The sequence below is a fragment of the Filicampus tigris genome, chromosome 4, assembly GCF_054856515.1.
Source record: "Filicampus tigris isolate MCC_2025a chromosome 4, RoL_Ftig_1.0, whole genome shotgun sequence".
Lineage (NCBI taxonomy): Eukaryota > Metazoa > Chordata > Actinopteri > Syngnathiformes > Syngnathidae > Filicampus > Filicampus tigris.
The window spans coordinates 14704178-14723514 of NC_141220.1; the positions used below are offsets into that span (position 1 = coordinate 14704178).

General features: G+C 42.2%; 1 protein-coding gene across 11 annotated transcripts in view; it reads right to left on the bottom strand.

Moving 5' to 3' along the window:
* Nucleotides 1–19337, bottom strand: part of LOC147148599 (pleckstrin homology domain-containing family A member 7-like) — a 105237-nt gene that overhangs the window by 9648 nt on the left and 76252 nt on the right. For 9 of the 11 annotated variants that reach the window (XR_015086411.1, XM_086027562.1, XM_086027561.1 and 6 more), the window contains 15 exons: nt 16733–16914; nt 14840–15334; nt 13952–14498; nt 12024–12107; nt 10893–11069; nt 8361–8414; nt 5968–6033; nt 3730–3810; nt 3504–3653; nt 3164–3265; nt 2964–3075; nt 2225–2352; nt 966–1163; nt 244–334; nt 54–148 (listed from right to left, as the gene is read on the bottom strand). Coding sequence is in view for 10 of the 11 variants with exons in the window: in XM_086027562.1 (XP_085883688.1) it covers nt 54–148; nt 244–334; nt 966–1163; nt 2225–2352; nt 2964–3075; nt 3164–3265; nt 3504–3653; nt 3730–3810; nt 5968–6033; nt 8361–8414; nt 10893–11069; nt 12024–12107; nt 13952–14498; nt 14840–15334; nt 16733–16914 (2562 nt within the window). In the remaining variant the exon portion in view is untranslated. The remainder of the gene's footprint in view (nt 1–53; nt 149–243; nt 335–965; nt 1164–2224; nt 2353–2963; nt 3076–3163; nt 3266–3503; nt 3654–3729; nt 3811–5967; nt 6034–8360; nt 8415–10892; nt 11070–12023; nt 12108–13951; nt 14499–14839; nt 15335–16732; nt 16915–19337) is intronic. The other 2 variants (XM_086027560.1, XM_086027565.1) reach the window with 2 other exon arrangements.

Here is a 19337-nt window from a genome sequence, read left to right on the forward strand (position 1 = left end):
TTGTCTTATCCATTGCTTGAAATTACATTCACAACACAAGTTCGACGACTCACCCTGTCCACGGCGGTGCCCGGGCATCTCCTCAGCGTGACGAATGACGACAGGGCATTCGACTGGTTTGCTAACTGCCATGACGCGCCCGACAGACCTGCTCCGACGGCACGTGATCAGAACAAAGAAAGATGACATGACAGAAGCATTGACAAAGTTGCTAATACACAAGTTAGTGGTACATTACAATACCTTTTTGGTCAAGATACTGATAGTCCGCATCGTTGTTGTGGTGAGTTATGGCCAGCAGCTCGGGTTCACTCAAGTACGAACGCAAGTCATTCTGCAAGCACACAAAAATAAAAGCATAAACTCTAACTTGGGAATGCAATTTGTGTAGAGCTTTCAAGTGAAGCTGAAGAGCTGACTCTGAATGGAAATGCTGTGGAATTAATTGTTGAAATGACACGAGGTGAAACTTTATGTTGGGAGTGGTCACAAATGTGGAATGCTGTGGTCAATATGTAAATATATCTTATTTTAGGAATTGTATTGTGAAAAAAGTGTGTGTGGGGGGGTATTATATGATGAGTATAAATGAGTCTGTATATGTGTATTTGTTTTATTCGATATTTTTGAGTGGAAAATGTGGATTTCTGGAACACTTTGGATTTTTTGGGGGGGACTCTAGAAAGTAATACATTAAAAGATTTTTAATTTTTGGGGGGGAATGGTTTGAATTGGGAGCGATGTGGAACAAGGAGTACTAAAGTGTATGTATAAAGAAACCCAAGAATTAATTTCAAAAATTTAAAAAGATCAAATTTCTAATCAATTTAAATTATTTTAAAGAAATTAAATAATAGTAATTTACACTGACTTTAAAACATTTTTAAAGGTAATAAAAAATAAAAGGGAATTTTAAAAAAGGATAATAAAACCAAAATGAACGAAGAAAGTGGTTGAGGTCATACCTTACAGTCGCCATTGAGCGCATAGTGGCCGCCCTCCCGGTCCCTCTTCCGCTCGTCAGACTGTCGCTTGAGGCCTCGCACCGACATGTGGCGGATGACCGCCGACGCCTCCTTGGGCAGCGGCGGCACAGCAGGCGGTGTCTCCTCGTAGTCGTACAGGTGAGGGAGTGGCGGTCGGGGGGGAGCGCCATCCTCCGCCTGGAGTACACGAGAGCAGCAAGAATAGTATAAATCAGTTTGAATTGGTCAAGAACTGGGGATTGAGGCGGTTAATGTGTAAAACAACACTCCATTTGGAATTTTAGGTATGCTACAGTCTAAAGACTATTTTAAAAATCGATTTTTGATTTTGTTGATTTTTAAATGAATCAGATTTTTTTTAAAACAACGGAATAAAATCGAAACGCTTAATCAATTCTCAAAAATGATTATCGAATACAGGAAGTCCTCGAGTTACGACGTACTCGTCCTACGACATTTCGACTTTACGACGCCCGTGCCGCTTCCGCCATGTTGTCCCCATCACCATAGTGCTTCTGCTTAGCTAGTGCATAGTGCTTGTCTGTGTTTGTGCGGGAGTATCTTTGCCTTTTTCGCCCTCCTCTCCTTCTTCTCCATCCACCTGTCAGCAGCAATGTCAAGTACGGCATCTTATTTTTTTTATTTTAATGTATTGTAACGTCTTACAAAGACACAACGTTAGACGTTAGTTTAGTTGTCCCCTTTTTATTGTTACAACACGCCGAGTGTGGCCCGTAGCCGACGCCAACTACAGAGCAACGAGCGTTCCATCATGAGCACACACGGATGTCCACTCTTCCTCCCGTCCGCTCTCTCCTCTCACTCGCACACCGAGTCGCGCAGTAAAGAACACAACTCAGCAAAACACAAATGTCACCACGACAACAGATAACCCAATTCGTTACAGTATTTTAGGTTTTTTATACAAAATATTTTGACGTAAATTTAGTTTAATGGTGAAATCCGACTTCCACCAAAATTCGAGTAACATCTCCAGAGTACAAACGAAACTCCTTCGTAATTCGAGTACTTCCTATAATTTGATAATCGATTAGTTGTTGATTAATCGTTGCACCCTTAGGGAATTTTATTGTGAAAAAGTGGACTGCCGAAAAGGTACAAAGCATTTTGGTGCAAGATAACAATAATAATAATAATAATAGTAATAATAACAACAGTGAACTAGTCCTCTTAATGTCGCTGACCTCTTAGACCAGACTAAGCATGGCTTCACTTACCCACTTTGGCACAAAGTTGGGAGGCAAAGTTTGCGAGAAGATGCTCGGGACAGAGCTACGGGGAGGCGGCTGGATGTCGGCACTAGAAGGCACGCTGGGCTCTGACACGGAAGGCACTAACTTCCTCTCTACAAGCAAGTCAACAAGGATTGACAAAGCAATTACAGAGATGTATATTTATAACAGAACTGTCAGAGTATTTAAAAGTCAAATTTAAAAATAAATGCAGAAATTTCTTTAAAAGATATTTTAAATCTGTTTTTAAAGATATTTAAAATGTTTTTAAAAATCCAATGTACATTTTGAAAAAATATGTGAATTTACCAAAAATATTAAAAGACATTTCAAAGAGATTTAAAAATGAAGAATTTCCCCCAAAAAAATTCAAAATAAATTCACAGAAATTAAAAATGCATTTAAAAGGAAATTATAAAAAACATATTTAATATATTTGTAAAGGATTTTTTTTTAATGTATTTAACTCATTCACTGCCACTGACATATGTATTTGTCTTTTCATAGTCCAGCCATTCAATCACAGGAATTTATTTATATTTTGGGTAAAAGAGGGTCTAAAAATGTCTGTAGTGGAGTGAGTGCACTTCTGCTTGGACCGCTTCAAGACAAAGCAACCACACAACAATGTCAACATGGCTGTTGGATCTCCAGCTCAAATCCACACAATTATAATAATAATAATAATAATAATTTATTTTACAAAAGAATCCACCAAACCAACCTGGGTTCTGCACAGACTCGATGGTAACTTTGTAGTTGGCTTTGCTGCCGCTCAGTCCCGCCGTCACGTCCTCGATCCTCCACAGCTCACGTTTCATCTCGCTCTTTTCTTGCTGCGTCGTTGCGCGCGCGCACACACACACAACACAAGAGGTGACGAGTGTGAATTCTGTCCTGTCCTGATACAGTACTGGACCTCACCTGCGAGGTGCCGGTGTGGTTCATGCGGGCCTGCAGCGCCGCCCTCAGCTGCTCCACCGAACTCTCCAGCCAGCCGTACTCATCCCAGGCATGCGTCATTTCCTGTGGCATATCACAGCAGCGTTTTCTTGTAAAGAGTCATTCTTTGGATTTCCACAAAGCAAGAGGGTCTGAAAATGGCTGGCAGGGAATGAGTCCAAAAGAAACGTAAAGACTGTCAGAAAGAGTTGCGATGGTTGCTAATAAGGAAGGCGCAAAGCTAGGTCCACAAAAAGGCATGCTTGGATGAAGTTGGTGCGGAAGAACAAAAAGCCCATCAACTTCAAGCTTTTATTCGTACCGTGGAGAGTCGGGATATCTGAGCCCTGATGGAGACCAGGTCCTCTTGCAGGAGTCTCTGCTGGTAGGCGATCTTCTGCGCGTGGGATGGCTGCTCGTGAAACAGCTCCATCTGCTGGTGGGACACATCCAGCACGCTCTCCAACTTGTCCTGAGGGTTGTGCCGTGTCGTGTCATTTACATTTGTACACTTGTATGGCAGCTGCGTAACAAGGCGCCTCCTTCACCTTATCCGTCTTCAGTGAACTGATCCGCACTTCTAAGTCCTTCAGGATCTTGTCTTGCTCGCACAGCCGACTCAGCTTCACCTGCAGGGGGCGGTAAAGACCTTTTGAGTTAGTTGAGTTTGAGTATCAAAACCTTAACAGACGGGAAGGGTGTCTAGTTTATTTTGACTCATGACCTCACTTTTCCCGCCGTAGAAAAGCAAGTTTAGGTTGGTGTCTTTTAATTATCTGCCTGCAGGATGCCGTGGCGGCAATATCCCGCCTTTGAATCAAATGCAAAGCAATCGCCCGGAGTCGTGTTAAGGTCATTACACAAAGTGGATGTGTATATAGCTGACACCTTGAATTACATTCTGGGAGGCAAAGCGTCTCATTAATAAAAGTGTGATTATGCCAGAGCAAAGGTTGCCTCACTTTATCAAGCCCGAACATCCGCGCTATACTGTTGCACCGGGAACAAAGTGCTCCCCCGTGTAGGAACCTGAACTGGTCACCATATGAATAATTGATGCTGTTTTTTTTTTCTTCCTTTTTCAATCCACAGTGCCACTGTTGGATGTCATCCGCGTATTTGTTTTACACTCATGAATATGGAGATGCAAAAGTGTTTGTCCTCGGCCGTTAGAAACACAACAAGGCTCGTGTTTCATTAACAGTCAGAGCTAGCCACTTAAAAATGTCTATTTTAATTACAAAGGAAGAACTTCACATAGCTCGAGTCGAGATCAAATTCAAGTTATGTCAATTTAAGTCACAAGAGGGGAATAAAAGTCCTACTTGCTAAACAGTCAACCAAAGTCAGACAAGTTATAATGTGACTTAAAGTTATACTGTTTATATAGTAAATCAAAGTTGTATTCATTATGAAGTGAATTAAATTCGTACTAGTTACAAGGTGAATTCAAAGTGTAGTAGTTATAAAGGGAATTCAAGTTGCACTAGTTGTAAAGGTGAATTAATCCCATACTAATAATAAAGTAAATCAAAGTCGACCGGGTTATAAGGTTCCATAAAGTTCTAAGAGTTAAAATAGTACTTTTATAGTGAATTAATCTTGTTCTAGTTATTAGGTGAATTATAATCGGACTAGTGATAAGGTAAATTATAGTTGTACTAGTTATGAGGTAAATTTAAATGTTACCAGTACATCATGGTTTGAGGAGGCAATTATTCTGTAAACTGTCAGATGTGGCTGTATATTTGTTTGCAAAGTCAGAGGAAGAAAGATTCAAGTATCTGTTTTAAGTACAAGCCATTTTATTCGGCTCAGTTTTGATTACGTGCTTTGATGTTATGCAAGGAGACTGTTTGAAAATACTTGTAATGGCTGCCTACTGTTTAGTTTTGTGTTTTATAAGCCGATGTGGGCTGGTCACCTTTAATTGTGCATGACACTAAATAAGAAATAAACATAAATACCAGTTATAAGGTGAATTAATCTCATACTAGTTATAAAGTGAATCAAAATCGTACTAGTTAGAAGTTGACAACGTTTTACTTGTTATATGGTCAAAAGTCTAAAGTTGTACGAGTTAGCTGAATTAGTCAGGCTAGTGATAAGGTGAATTATAGTTGCACTAGTTATTAAATGAATTAACGTTGTACTAGTTATACGGTGAGTTCAAGTTGTACAGTTCCAGCTATAAAGTGAATTCAAATAATACTAGTTATAAAACTGATTAATCTTGTACTAGTTATAAGGTGAATTCGTCATACTAGTGAAGGGTGAATTATAGTTGTACTAGTTACAGACTGAATTAAACTTGCAGTCTTTAGAATGTGAATTAAAGTTGTCCTTGTTATATGTGAATTAAATCTGTACAATTTGTAAAGGGAATTCAATTAATCTCAAACCAATTATAAAGTGAAAAAAGGTCATACTAGTCATACGGTGAATAAAAGCCATATTTGTTATAGATGAATTAAAGTATTAACAGAAGGTCAATTACAGTAGTTTTAAGGGGAATTGAGTGAATAAAAGTTATACCAGTTAAATGGTGAATTAAAGTCATACTAGTTAGAAGGTAAATTAATTTTGTACCTTTATAATGTGAAATTAAGTCGTACTCATAAAGTGAATAAAGTTGTATTAGTTATCAGGACAATTAATGAGTCGCTGTACTAGTTATAAAGACAATTACGGAGTCGTACTTGCACCCAGGGAGCAAGGACTAGTTGTACTAGTTGCAGTGTGAATTGAAGTTGTATCGTAATGATGTGAATTCAGGTGGTACTCACATCCACATCACTCTCTGCGACCTTGACAGGCTTTCCAGACGCCTTCAGCGTTTGACTTCCGGCCACCTGAAAAAAAGGATCAATTCACATTTCACATGCCTTCCTCAAAAGTAAGGAACATAAAAAGTTGCGTAAACGATGCAGACGGACCGCTGACTGCGATGCAGTGACGCAACCTCGCGTGCATAACAACAACAACAACAACAACAACAAAATATATCACATGGGCTGCTGCCATGGAAACCAGGATGGACACTTTGAAGCCCTGACAAGTGGACACACCCAAAAATTACAATGACTCAAACAGGGCGCTTTATTTTCAGCTAAGTGAGTGGCAGGGTTCTACTGTGTTAGCATAGCTTGCTCATGCCATTGACAATGGGGGGTGGGCACTTTTTAATGGCGGCCTGTTTGGGCAGCAAAATAATTTACGGAATTGAAAAGTTTGAGGTACAATATTTGGTGCTGCAATCATTACAGAACATGGTACTTTTACCGTTGAGGCAGGAGAGTACTGTAACTGAGTTCAAATGAACCCTGTGCCGAATATAGTGAAGCACTGAAATCAATAGACCAAATTCGAAATTTTGTTCGAGAACCCTACACAGCACGTACTGTCGGGATAATGTGCAACCCGTTGGGACAAGAACACTCGGTGAATTCAAATTATGGACCCTTCTGTAGGTTCAAAAGTATTTTGTGTCCAAAAAGATGAGAGTGATCAAATTCAACATAATTAATAGAGCCTATTTAGGCAGCTAACTAACTGCGCCAGATTTGAAAGTATGTGCAGGATAAGTTGGTGCCGCTGCAGAACATGTACTTTCAAACAATTAAATTCTACATCATCAATGAAGTTCTTAACAACAACATTTTTTTCATCTTTCCCACTAATTTTTTTTTTGGACAGCCCATTGAGGCAGCGTATAAATTGGGCGTAAATTGAGAGTATTAGCACGGCATGTTGGCGTAACAACTACATAAAAATGTACTTCAATACTTTTACCTGTTTCAAATACGAATCTCATTTGCAACACATTTAGGCAGAAAACCACTTGAGTTCAAATGAACTGTGACCTCTACTTGTTTCAAAAAGTCTTTGTGGAGAAGAGTGTGAGAGTGATAAATTTAAACTCCAATAACTAAATTGATTAAGGTAAAAATCAATCAGAGCCGTTGATGCTCACGGGAGCCCAATCAGGCAGCTGAAGTATTTGGTCTACTTTAAGACTTGCTGTAGTTGGAACTGCAACAGAACATATTTTTATCATTTTGTGTTTACCTCTTCTAATTCATTTTTAATGTGCAAAAATCCCTAAATTCAAATGAATATCGCCCTGTACTGATTGCTGTACATGCACTTGTGGACTTTTAAATTCTACATGATCAATTAAGTTGAGGACAAAAAATGTTCATGCCCATAGATTTTTTTGGCAGCCCATTTAGGCGGCTGTAAAATTGGCCGTGACTTACAAGTATATAAGCACACCGTGTTGTTGAGATCGGGACAGAACTTGACACTTCTGCACTTTACTCAGACCAATTTATTGTTTTTATTTGCTGCCCGTTTAGGCAAAAAAACTACTCTTTGTATTAGCTCAAATTCGTTGCACTCTGTACCATTGCTGCCGCCATTCAAAAGACACAAACTTATCCTTGTGATTGATCTATTGCATGTGACCAAGAAAATCTTTAATAATGAAGAAAATTGATTAACTTAAAACGATCATGCCCGTCCAGCCAATTTCGGTTACCAATCAAGTATTATGATCACACAGCAGAAAGCTCTGCATCATAGCAACACAAGATGCAGTGTTTCAGAGATGGCGCTAGAAGCAACTGGCTTATTTTCCACCATCGAGCCACAGCCACCACAGCCACAACACATGCACTGCCGAGCCGTCCCATGCCCACTTTCTACATCGCTGCGTAGTGTGCGTGGCAATGAGTGGGAGAGGGTGTCGGGGGGGGTGGGACACATGGCGGTAAGACACGAGATGCAGTTCAAGGGTCACTTGAACAGTCGCCTTCACATGCATGCACGAGCACGCTGTATATGGAAGGAAACGCGCCCCCACACACAAACACACACAGCTTACGGTCAATAGAGGCCTGAGAGGCCCAGCAGTGCAGTGCAGTATCAAACTGTGAACTGCGAGGATCAGGGGCTCTAGAGCTCTGATCTGCGAGTCAAGAAAAGAGCTGCAGTCACATGATGGTGGCCGCCTCTGGTTAAAAGACTCGATTATTAATGTTGTTATCATGGTCATTTGTGAGCTGCGTGATTGAGTTTAAAGTTGGAAGAAGGCTGGAGACGCGTTGGGCTCACATGCGTCAGCAAGGTTAAGAAAATCAGCGTGGTAGCAACCAATAGAAAAAAACAAAGGTCTGACCTTCAAGTCCAGGTACTCCAGGTCCTGCTTCAACTGCTTGTACGTGTCGTCCACCTGCAACCAAGCAACATTTTTATTTGGCTATTATCTCTATGAAATGATAAATTGTATGTGAATGCTGAGAGTTCGTGTCGCCATGTCGAAATGCTCAAGGAAGTAATTAATTGGGGACTACAAGGCTTACACTCATCCAGATTCATTTAACACACGGCCCAATTCCTACCTAATTTCTTAGATCATTTTGCTTTTTTCTTGCTTAATATATAATACCTGAGATGGTAAATTTGGTTAACTGTAAACTATAATCATCCCAATTATTTTTGAAAATATTATTATTATTATATATAATTATTCACTTTGTGTGTGGTGGTGAATCTACATGAGTCTATCATAGTACAACATATGAATTTCATATTTGCATTGAACTACTGGAATAAATGAACTATTTTTATAATGGCTCTCCATGTAAAATTGTGTGTCGCTATAAATCACTATAATCTCGGTTTGAGATTATTCTCTAAAAGGCTTCTTTTCTTAAAACTACATTTAAAATTGGTTTGATGCCAGGGCTGCTGCTGGGAGTCAAATAATTCATTTGCAAACAAAAACAGGAGTCAATACATTTTGAATTTTGTTCAGATTTCCCAGCAATCTCAACCATATCTTCATTTTCTGGTATTTTTTAGCTTTGTTGTCAAGATGGCAGACGACAGGTCGGTTCACAGTAATAAGCTTCAAGAGGGTTATTTACCAGATGTCACCATAACTTCACAATCCAATGAAAAAATATTTTTCTAAAAAAATAACAACCAAACACCTTCAAACGAATGATGCACTGTATATCTTCTGTTGTGACTCCGTTTCTGGCATTGCCACAACAACATATTTTGATCTTCATGTAGAAACTCCTCACGATATTTTAGGAAAATGTAAAAGCACCCTTGTCCCAATTGAGACACACTTTTTGCCCTTAAATCATGTTGGAATCCATTGAGCTGTTAGGAGATAAATGCACATCTCAGCATTCACACTCAAATCGATTGATGTCGCATGGATCGCAAATATGGTTCAGCCCATTTTACTTTGCACACAAGCGTCGTCTCTGCCATGACGACAATGCTACTAACACAAACCAATGAAAACTTCGTCAGCCCCAAACCAGCCAGCATCACTTCCACAATAAGCAAAGCAGGCAAAGCACAACGCAGCCGGGTAAGCTACATGCGAACTGACCAAAAAAATAAAAAACACCACACGGAAGCCAAGCAGCCAAGAGCACAGGACGCTGCTTCCTCTTTGTACACGTGAGCCCGTCCCGAGATGACAGATGAGGATTTTGAGGTAGAGGCTGCCACTAAACACACTGCTGACTGACACCATTCCCCTACGCTATATGCTCTGCTATGTTGCTATTATAGAAACTGTGGCGCAATGGTGAAATGTAAAATATGTTGAAAACTTGACTTTATGAGCTTTTTAAAAAGGGGACTTTCTCCTCAGGGGCCGCGGACAGAAAAACCAAAGAATGCAATGATCGCAAGACATTTTTCAACTTTAACTTACTAAACATCATGATATTAGCAACCCATCAAGCAGTATTATACCAGTAGTGTCTGGGGATTTACATATTTGTGGGTTGTTTTTCAATTTTCAAAACTTAAAAAAAAATATTCCCCGTTCCCTCCCCCGTTTTTTGTGGAGAATGCATATTGAATGGTGGTGTGTGTGTGTGTGGGGGGGGGGGGGGGGGGGGAGTTGCTGGGGGTTCCACAAGTTTCTGTTTAAAGTGATGAGTAAAAAGGAAAAATAGGTTAGGATTTTGCATCCCACTAGAATAGATATGAGCCTGTACTGAGCAAGCGCCATTCATCTGCGGTCTGGACAGAGCGGTGAGTGATTTTCAAAAGTTTCCAATAACACTACAAAAAGTCACTAGATTTGTTGCTAGTCGCTCATTTTGGGGTTTGGATATGTCACAAAATATCGTGACTAAGTTAGCAACTCTGAGAAAATGCTTGCTTTGTCGCAACACCCTAACTCCAAAGAGCTGCAGTGTTAGCACAATTTATAGTAACAGTGTTACTATAATTAGCTTTTGCTAACAGGCACTTGAAGGTTTGGCTTCGCTATCACTGTGGGGGAGGGCCCCCTACAGAATGTAGACACAATGCTATGCTAATTGTTAACTGCAATTTGGTGGCTTAAAATACCGCTGCGAGTGAAAATTAAATCAAATCTTTATGGGTGCTTGCTGCATGGGAGGGGGGCAGAGGGGGTCATTCCAGTCATTCCAATTGTCATCTAGTCTAAGAAGGGTCTCAGAATCTCCACAAGTTTCCAATAACAGCACAAAAAGATTTGTGGCAGCACTGAGTTGCCGCTTGCTTAATTGGAACGCCCTAGCTCCACCCCTCGTCACTATGGTAACGAAAGCCACACTTATCTAATACATTGGTAAACAAATGGTTTCTTTCATAGGGGCAACCTCTACCAGGCCTCGCTATGATGAAGGCGGTGCGGTGGGCCGCCCACCTGTGTTTCGCCCAACAGACTGAGGTGGGTTAGCGTAGGAGGGGGGCCGGCGCTGACGAGGGGGCCGGCAGTCGACAGGCCGTGGCGCTGCAGCTGCTCCAGCGTGTGCTGGCGGGCGGCCGCCATCTTGGCCTGCTGCCGGCGCAGCTGAATGAGGAGCAGGGTGAGCTCATCGGGCTGTCCGACGTCATCGTTTTTGACCACACACACACCAGAGTGTTACATTGACACAAAGCAGTACACTTCACTTCAGTTTGGTAGGGAGCACTTTTTTGGGCAGGTTTTCTTTTTGTCCGAAAATGTGAAAGGTACCTTAATTGGCCTAACAATGCTATTGGCCAATCAAATGGAAGGTGTAAAGTTCAGCATTGTGCCAATCTAATGGTAATTTGATACCCTTAACCAGGCTTGGACCCTTACCTTGAAAACCTAAGATTGGTTTGAAACCTCAATCCTTGTTATAACCCTAATCCAGGTTTGAAAACCTAACGCAGGCTTGGAACCAAAATTTTGACTTGATACCCTATTTCGAAACCATGGCCCTTGCTTAAAATTCTAGTTTGAAAGGCTAACCCTGTCTTGAAACCCTAATTTGAAACCCTTGCACGGTCTTGACCCCTCCAATTCATCCATGACTTGAAACTCTAACACAGGTTTGAAACACTAACCGTGGCTTGAAACCATAAATTGAAACATTAACACTGTCTTAAAAATCCCAATTTTAAACTCTACTCATTTTAACCCTATCCCCGATTTGAAACACAATTTTGAAATCATTACCCTGGCTTGAAACACCAATTTGAAATGCAAAACCACGTATGTAACTTTAACCAAGGTTTGAAACACCAACATGAAACCCTAACCCGGACTTCAAATGCTTGAAACCCAAAACCAAATCAGAAACCATAACTCTGTCTTGAAACCCTAATTTGAATCGCCCTACCGTAGCTGAATTGAACTGCATAAAAGCAGAAGTGAGAGGATTAGTGTGACTTTGACAGTTAACAACAGAGATCAGGAGTCATGGAAACAATTGCATCTACAATACTGGTTGTTAAATGGATATACCGGTACCGGTAGACATTTAAAAAAAAAAAAAAAACCCTGACATTTTAGCTGAATCAGACGTACCGTTTTGCCGTGGAGACTGGGAGCACTGACTGTGTGCGTGATATAGTTGGATGGGGGCAAAGAGCGCCTCTCCATGGTGGATGCCTGCAGCACACAAAGTCTTTGTAAATACATTTTCGATACTAGTACAGTGGGACCAGAACCCCCGAGAAAGGTGAAAAAAATGCAAAATAGAGGTTGACTTATTTTTACAATTATTATTTTTATTTATATATATATATATATTTTTAAGTTTTATTTTGGGGGGATTTATGCCTCTATTATGCTGTTGCGAACCCCCCGACGTGGTTCCCACCCTTCTAAAAGTGCAAAATGAAGAATAAATACCAAGTTGCAGGTTGTGAGAGGAACTGGCTAATAACTACGTTAAAATGTAAATTCTGATCCTAAAATTGGCTTACCTTAACTACAATCCTGCAGTGCATTTTAGCCAAAGGTGCAATCCTTGTGTACTTGCACTTTTAAACCCTTGTCGTTGTTGTGCAAACCGTGTCATTACTTCTGCTGTTACTGGTACCGCTTCTTTGTTGCCTGCTTCTTCTTCATTGCCGTCATCTTCTTCTTCTCTTTCCTCTTCTTTTAAAACGAAGAGGCAGCACAGTCGCCGGAAGTAATCATGGCTTTGCACAATAACATCAACAAGGATCTTGAATAAAATGCAATGCGGGATTCTAGTTAAGGTAAGCACGTTGTTCAAAAGTGCTGTTCATTTGTTAGCATGGACGAGGTTAGAGACAGGCTGCGATGATGCGCAGCCAATCAGCTCACGGGATGAATCCACTCGTGCTCTCATTGGTCGATCTCACGTTGGGAACCAATCACGTGCCTTTTATGAGTGCCCAGGGGTATATACAGGTCCTCAGATTCAACTCATCTCTTTGAAACAACACGTCTTTCCACAACATGGCTGCCGATATGGCTGTATTTTTCACGTTTATTTTTTGATGAGTACTTGTTGAAAACTCGCGTTGCACTGCGGCCGCGAAACTCGAACCGCAAAGCGGCGAGGGATCACCGACTGCTCACACTGTGTGACCGGTTGCACACGAGGAACTGAACCAATGATTGTGCTCAGTGGAGCAAACTCGCAATGTCGCACTGGCTGACAGGAATAAGTGTGATTGAATGGTGAAGCAACAAATAAGTCCTAGGTAACTAACTCCCAACAACAAACACTCTCCCAATGACATTCACGTGTCAACTATTTACATAATTTCTTGGAAGTATAACGATTGCTTGAGATGTGAAACCCGAACACTGACTTAAAATCTTAATATGAAACCCTAACCCTGGCTTGATACCCTAACCAATGTTGAACCTAAAACATAGGATTGAAATCTCCAATCCAGACTTAAATTTGATACCCTAAACCTTTTTTGAAGCTGTAAACTGGGCTTGAATCCCTATCTCAAGACCAAACCCTGTTTTAAAACCGAAATTTAAAATCTATTACTCAGATGGACTAATCGATAGGATAATTGATTCTAAAAAGATTAATTTTTGACAGTCCGACTTGAGTCCATTACTTGAAACCTTAACCCTGGCTTGTAACCCAAATGTGAAATCCTATCCCTGGTTTGAAACCCTTTCTCAGTCTTAAAACCCCAGCCCTGTCTTGAAAAACCTTGTTTTGAGACCCTAACCATATCTTTCAACCTCTAACGTAACCCGTAACCCTGTAATCCTAATATGAAACCATAACTCAGGCTTGAAACCCTAACTTCAAACACCAACCCTGGTTCAAATTTTGAAAACTAAGTTGAACTCATTATGCTACCTGAAAATACTTGATTGAGACCCTAGCACCGGCTTGAAACCCTAATTACAAACCATAGCCCAAAGGTGAAATTCCTAATTTGTTAACCCTAAACCTGTCTTGAAACCATAACCCAGCCTTAAAACCCTAATTGAAGCGCCTATGATTTTACCTTGAAGACCTGGGACTTGGTCCTGCGAGGTGAAATGGCGAACATTGTGTCCACTGCCGACGCCTCGCCCGAGGGTCTCACTGTCACGCGGTCGACGGGCGTGTGCGGGCGGCGGGCAGGTGACAGGGTCCTGCTGGTGCCCGGCGGAGGCCCCGGCGGCGGGATGTCCGCGGGCGAAGGCGGTACGGACACGCAGCGCGGCGGCCCGTTGTGCTTGGCGGTTGGAGGAATGGCGGATGGCGGCCGGGCGCCGAAAGGGTAGTCCGGGGCCGGCGTATAGAGGGGTGCCGTGGGGCTGCCGTGGCGGTACTGCTGGCGCTGCTGCCACTCGTACAACTGCAGGACCGTGTTGGAACCCGGGCCGCCCAGATCAGGAGTAAGGCGGAAGTGGCTCATGCGGTCCTGGGCGTACTTGTACTCCCCGAGGCGTGCCAGTGAGGGACTGTGGCGTGGGGTCTTTGGCAGGGTCTGGTGTGCGTCCAGGGTGCCGAACTTGGGTTGTGAGGGCGGCGTTCGCCGGGGGAGGGTGTTGTCTCGGGATGGAGGACTGTCACAACACACACAAGTGTCAGGCTATATGGTACAGCTGCAGAGTATTCACAGCACTTCACCCAACTCATTTAGTTCATTTTAAAATACAGCTGTAGTATAAGATTTTGTGGGAAAAGTGAAGCGCTTCAAATACTTTTCGGATATAATGTCTTCTAGGGGATGAACCAATTAGTCGACTAGTCGAGACGACTATTACTACTCTGCATTGAATTTCTAAGATTCAAGTTATATAATCCCTCATTATGTGTTTTTGGCACCTCGTCTTCCAGTTGGCCACTTCCCAGAGGACGACGATATGTTCATACTAATAAGCTTAGTATAGTTTCTGCCACCTACCCTTTATGTTCAGCTTTCTGCACCTTGACCCACTGCTCCACTTGTTCCAGAGTACTCCTCCTCCTCATTTCCAGCGGGGCTTCCGGGACCCTCTGGTACGTCCCCGCCGCGATGCCGTTGGGCTCCAAGATTGGGCTGGGTGTCTCCACCAGACCGTTCCTGGCACCAACGCCCTGGGGCAGCGTGGAGGCGGACCGTGAGGGTGCTCGAGACGGCACCCTGGAAACGGGTGCCGACGAGGATGCGTGGTTCGGCGGCAGGATGGTAGTGGCCGTGGGGTTGGCGGGGAGAGAGGCGTGCGTGTCCATCTCCGTGGCGACAGGAGAGTCTTTTTGGAAGCTGCGGTGGTCGTCCGGGTGGTGGTGTATGGGCTCCAGGAGAACCTCGTGGACGGCGGCGGGTCTCTGGGGTTCCGGAGCCTTGTGGTTGTCGACGTGGTTGGTGTGCGTGACGGTCTGAGGCATCATGTGGAAGTGAATCGGCTGCTGAGATGGTCTGTGGAGAGTCAACAGCCAAATTGGGAAACCCTAATCCAGGCTTGAAAACCTAATTTTGAAACTAAACCTGATTTGCAACTGTAATTTGAAGCCTTATCCCTGAATTAAAACTCTAATTTGAAATCCAACCCTGACTTTAAATCATAACTCCGTTTTGAAAACCCTAATCTGAAGCACTGACCCCGTCTTGAAGCAGTCGTTTGGAATACTAATCCTAACTTGAAGCTCTATCCATGATTTAAAACCCGAATTTGATGCCTAACCCTGACTTGAAATCATAACTCCATCTTGAAAACCTTAATATGAACCTTAATATCCTAACCTAGGCTTGACACCCTTACAATTGCTTCAAACCCAAATCTGAACCGCTAACCCTGTCTTGAAATAGTAATTTGGAATCCTAACACTGATTAGAAACCCTAATTTGAAGCCCTATCCATTACTTGCAACCCTAATTTGAACCTCTACCCCTCACTTGAAAGCATAACTCTGGCTCGAAACCTTAATTTGAAATCACAACCTAGGCTTGAAACCCAATTTTGAAGGTGTATCTGACTTTTTTAAACAATGTTTTGACAATTGAAAATCCAAACCTAAGCATGAAACCCAAACAGTGGCTTCAAACCCTAATCTGAAGATTTAATCTTGTCTTGAAAACCATAATTGGCAACACTAACAGTGCTTTAAACCCTCATTTAAGATACTAACCCTCACTTGAAACCACAATTTGAAGCCCTAACCGTCATTGTAAACCCTAAATTGAAGACCTAACTTCAAATCCTAATTTGGAACCCTACCTCCAACATCAAACCCTGAATCTTGATTGTAACTGACTTCAATTTTAGTCTTCGCTTAAATACAAACGGCATTTCACACAAGTGTTACGTCAGCCACCCCCCCAACATACACACCACTACGTCTGTATCTTGCACACATGACATCCAAGGCAGGAAAGAGCCATTTTCAATGGTGAGATGACGCTGTCATTTAAAGTCATTGTACCTCAGGTCAAAATGCAGCATCTGAATGCTTGACTGTGATTTTAAAGCTGCCTGCTTCAGGCAAATGGTTTTCAATTGAGTGAGTGATGGCAGCCGATATGTTTGTTTGTTTGAATATGTTGGTGTGCATTAGTGTGTCTGAGTTGTCCTACTGCTGCTGCCTTTTTGCCAATAACACTTTAAATTTTATTTGGTCTGACCTAACTGTTTGGGGAATCGCTTGACGGGCAATTTAAAGCTCCATTGCTTGTGTCCGGAAGGGACTTTGGAGGGTTAATTGACGGTCAGGTCAGCCGCAGAGGACAAACAGGAATATCACTCGTCCCAAAAGTCCAACCATTCTGAGTTCAACCCAATTTTTTTAAGAAAACGGAAGACACGCGTGAGTTTCTGACCTTCCACCTGTGTCGACGGGGCCTCTCATGTTGGCGGCCTGGTTCATGGCCCTCAGCCAGGTGTTCATGTCCTCCTGCGTGTCGGCGCTGAAGTAGTACGTCCGCATGCCTGTGTGCTCCGCCTGAGTGCCAATCACAGAGCTGCGTTTGTAACAATGCGAGCGCCCGCTCGGGTGGCTGGCCTGCGGGGGGAGACAGAGCACAGCGAAGGTGTCACGATGTCCGACCGACCAACCGGAGCGCAGACAAGGCGGCGCCGAGTACACCGAGCACACCACGAAACGAAGACAAAGACAACAGTGGAAGCCAGTCACGACCAACAAAGACGCAATGACAGGGAAGGAACTCAACATAAAACAAAACCCCAAATTGTACTCGACAAATGTTAACTCACGAGGCTATTTTTGCTCGTGTCTGTGTCGTGTGTGTGTGTGTGTGTGTCCGTGCATGTCAAGCTTTGTGTGGGTAAAACAAAGTTAGAAAAGAAGCAGTAAATGCTATTCGCGATAAAAAAAAAAAAAAAATCCTCTATAGAGTCTGTGTCTGATTAATACTTAATTAATGCGCTGGATTTTACCAGCTGAGAGCCATAAAGCGAGTACTTTAATCTTGCATAAATGCTGGGCATCGTTTCATGAACATTCCAACGGTTGTCCCAAAAATGATGTGAAGACAAAAAATTAATATAACACAAACACATGACTCACACAAAAGTATTGAGACGAGGGCCATAAAAATCAGTGAATGCATTTTTTCCCTCCTGGCTATTTTCCCTCTCAATGTCCCTGAATGTGTGTTTCTGTAAGAAGGGAGCTCACCAGAGTGCTTTTAGTGTCTGCGTGGGTGGCTAGCGCTGGAGTAATAACCGCAGGAAACTAAGAGTTGGCTATTAGTTTTCTCGTCCATTGGAGTAAAAAAAAAAAGAAAAAAAAGATGTGGCTATTGTGGGAGAAGAACGCCTGTGAGGAAGATTGTTTATCTGCTCTCACTAAAAATGCAGAAATGTCTTTGCCTTGGAGTTGAGCTTGATGAGGCTGGAGAGGGACGCACAAAAGAGAGCAACCAGGGTTCATCTCTAGGCCGGACTGCATACATTCTACAAATTGCATGCTCACTTTCAACCTGTCCAGTGTTGGCTGGCTTCACCCCCAGCTGCCCATCCCCACCTTGCTGGCACACAAATTAAGTGCTCGGACCCCCCAGGTGGACAGGAAAGATGAAGAGCAATCACAGGGAAGATTTGGCAGTAAGTTGCCACACATCCATTATGCATTGGCGGGAAAAAAAACACAGTAACACTAAGCACTGTTTGAATATTAACATCAGTCAAGTAAACAGTACTTAAATAATGATTCACTTAAAATGTATTGCACATAAATTAAATACAAAAATTTATATAGATAATTGTTTGAAAACAAACCAAGATTAAATGCAACTCTGTGACGTTAATTACAACTGAACTGTACTTAAAAAATGTACTATACTACATTAAAAAAAGTGGTCAAAGTATCAAAGGATTGACGATTTCATTCAGTAAGTCATTTGTGAACCACAAGAGGGAGTTTACGGACCACTAGTGGTACTGGTATTGGCTGCTCTACTGGTAATCATCATTGCACCATTACCCCAGTCTGCGCGTGTTCTTCCACTGTGCTGTGCCTCATGATTGCAGTTTAACTGGATCATTGTTGGCCAGTTATTTAGTCATTCTTCATGTAGTCATTGACTGGTCTCCTTGTCTTCATACGCCATCCATATCACGATAATGATTGGACATGATTTCACTTGCTGTGTGTGTCAACCATTTACACAAGGTAGGGGAAAAAAAGTACATCCAAGAACTGAAGAGCAAACCTTTAAAATAATTAATTAAATGAAAAGTCTGTCTAGGATTCTAAAATCGATTACCGGTCACCGAGTTAAAAAAAAAATAATAATAACCTATCACTGATCCGATCAGACGATGGACCAATCTATCCGATCTATTTAAACAACTTTTTTATTCAATGTACAGTCGGAGGGTGCTGCTAAGTCAATTTATTGTCAGTATGTACTGAATTCTTCCATTGGTTTGAGACGAGAATTGCAGTTGACATGTTACAGTCACTTCCAGAATAACAAAAACAAATGTTTGATTTAATAAAAAAACAAGCAAAAAAAAAAAAGTCTATTATTGTTTACCGCCTCACTGGATGATGTCAAGTTCTTTACGTATCTAATCGCCGTCCCGCCTGGCTTCCTCTCTCACTCCCCTCGTTTTACTTTCCATTCATCGCTTCCTCGCCGTTCTTTTCCACGCATACGTCAGTCTCACATGTCCTCGCACTATTTTAAGGGAGCATTGTGCTCGTAAAGATAAGCCTGAGCGCCGCACAGCTCCTCCTGATAAAGGTGCATTCTCTCAAACTGGGGATTGATTTTACAGTGGGAGGAAAAAAAGCATCCAAAGGGAGACATTAATAGCCTTTGGGTGTCTCCCATTCAAGTCTGCTGCTTTAATGGAATAAAACACACTCAGTGCTCTCTAGTATTTGTAAAGATGCATAAATCATGTTAGGAGGAATACAACACCCTTAAAAGATATTCTCCAGTATGCATCTTTTTT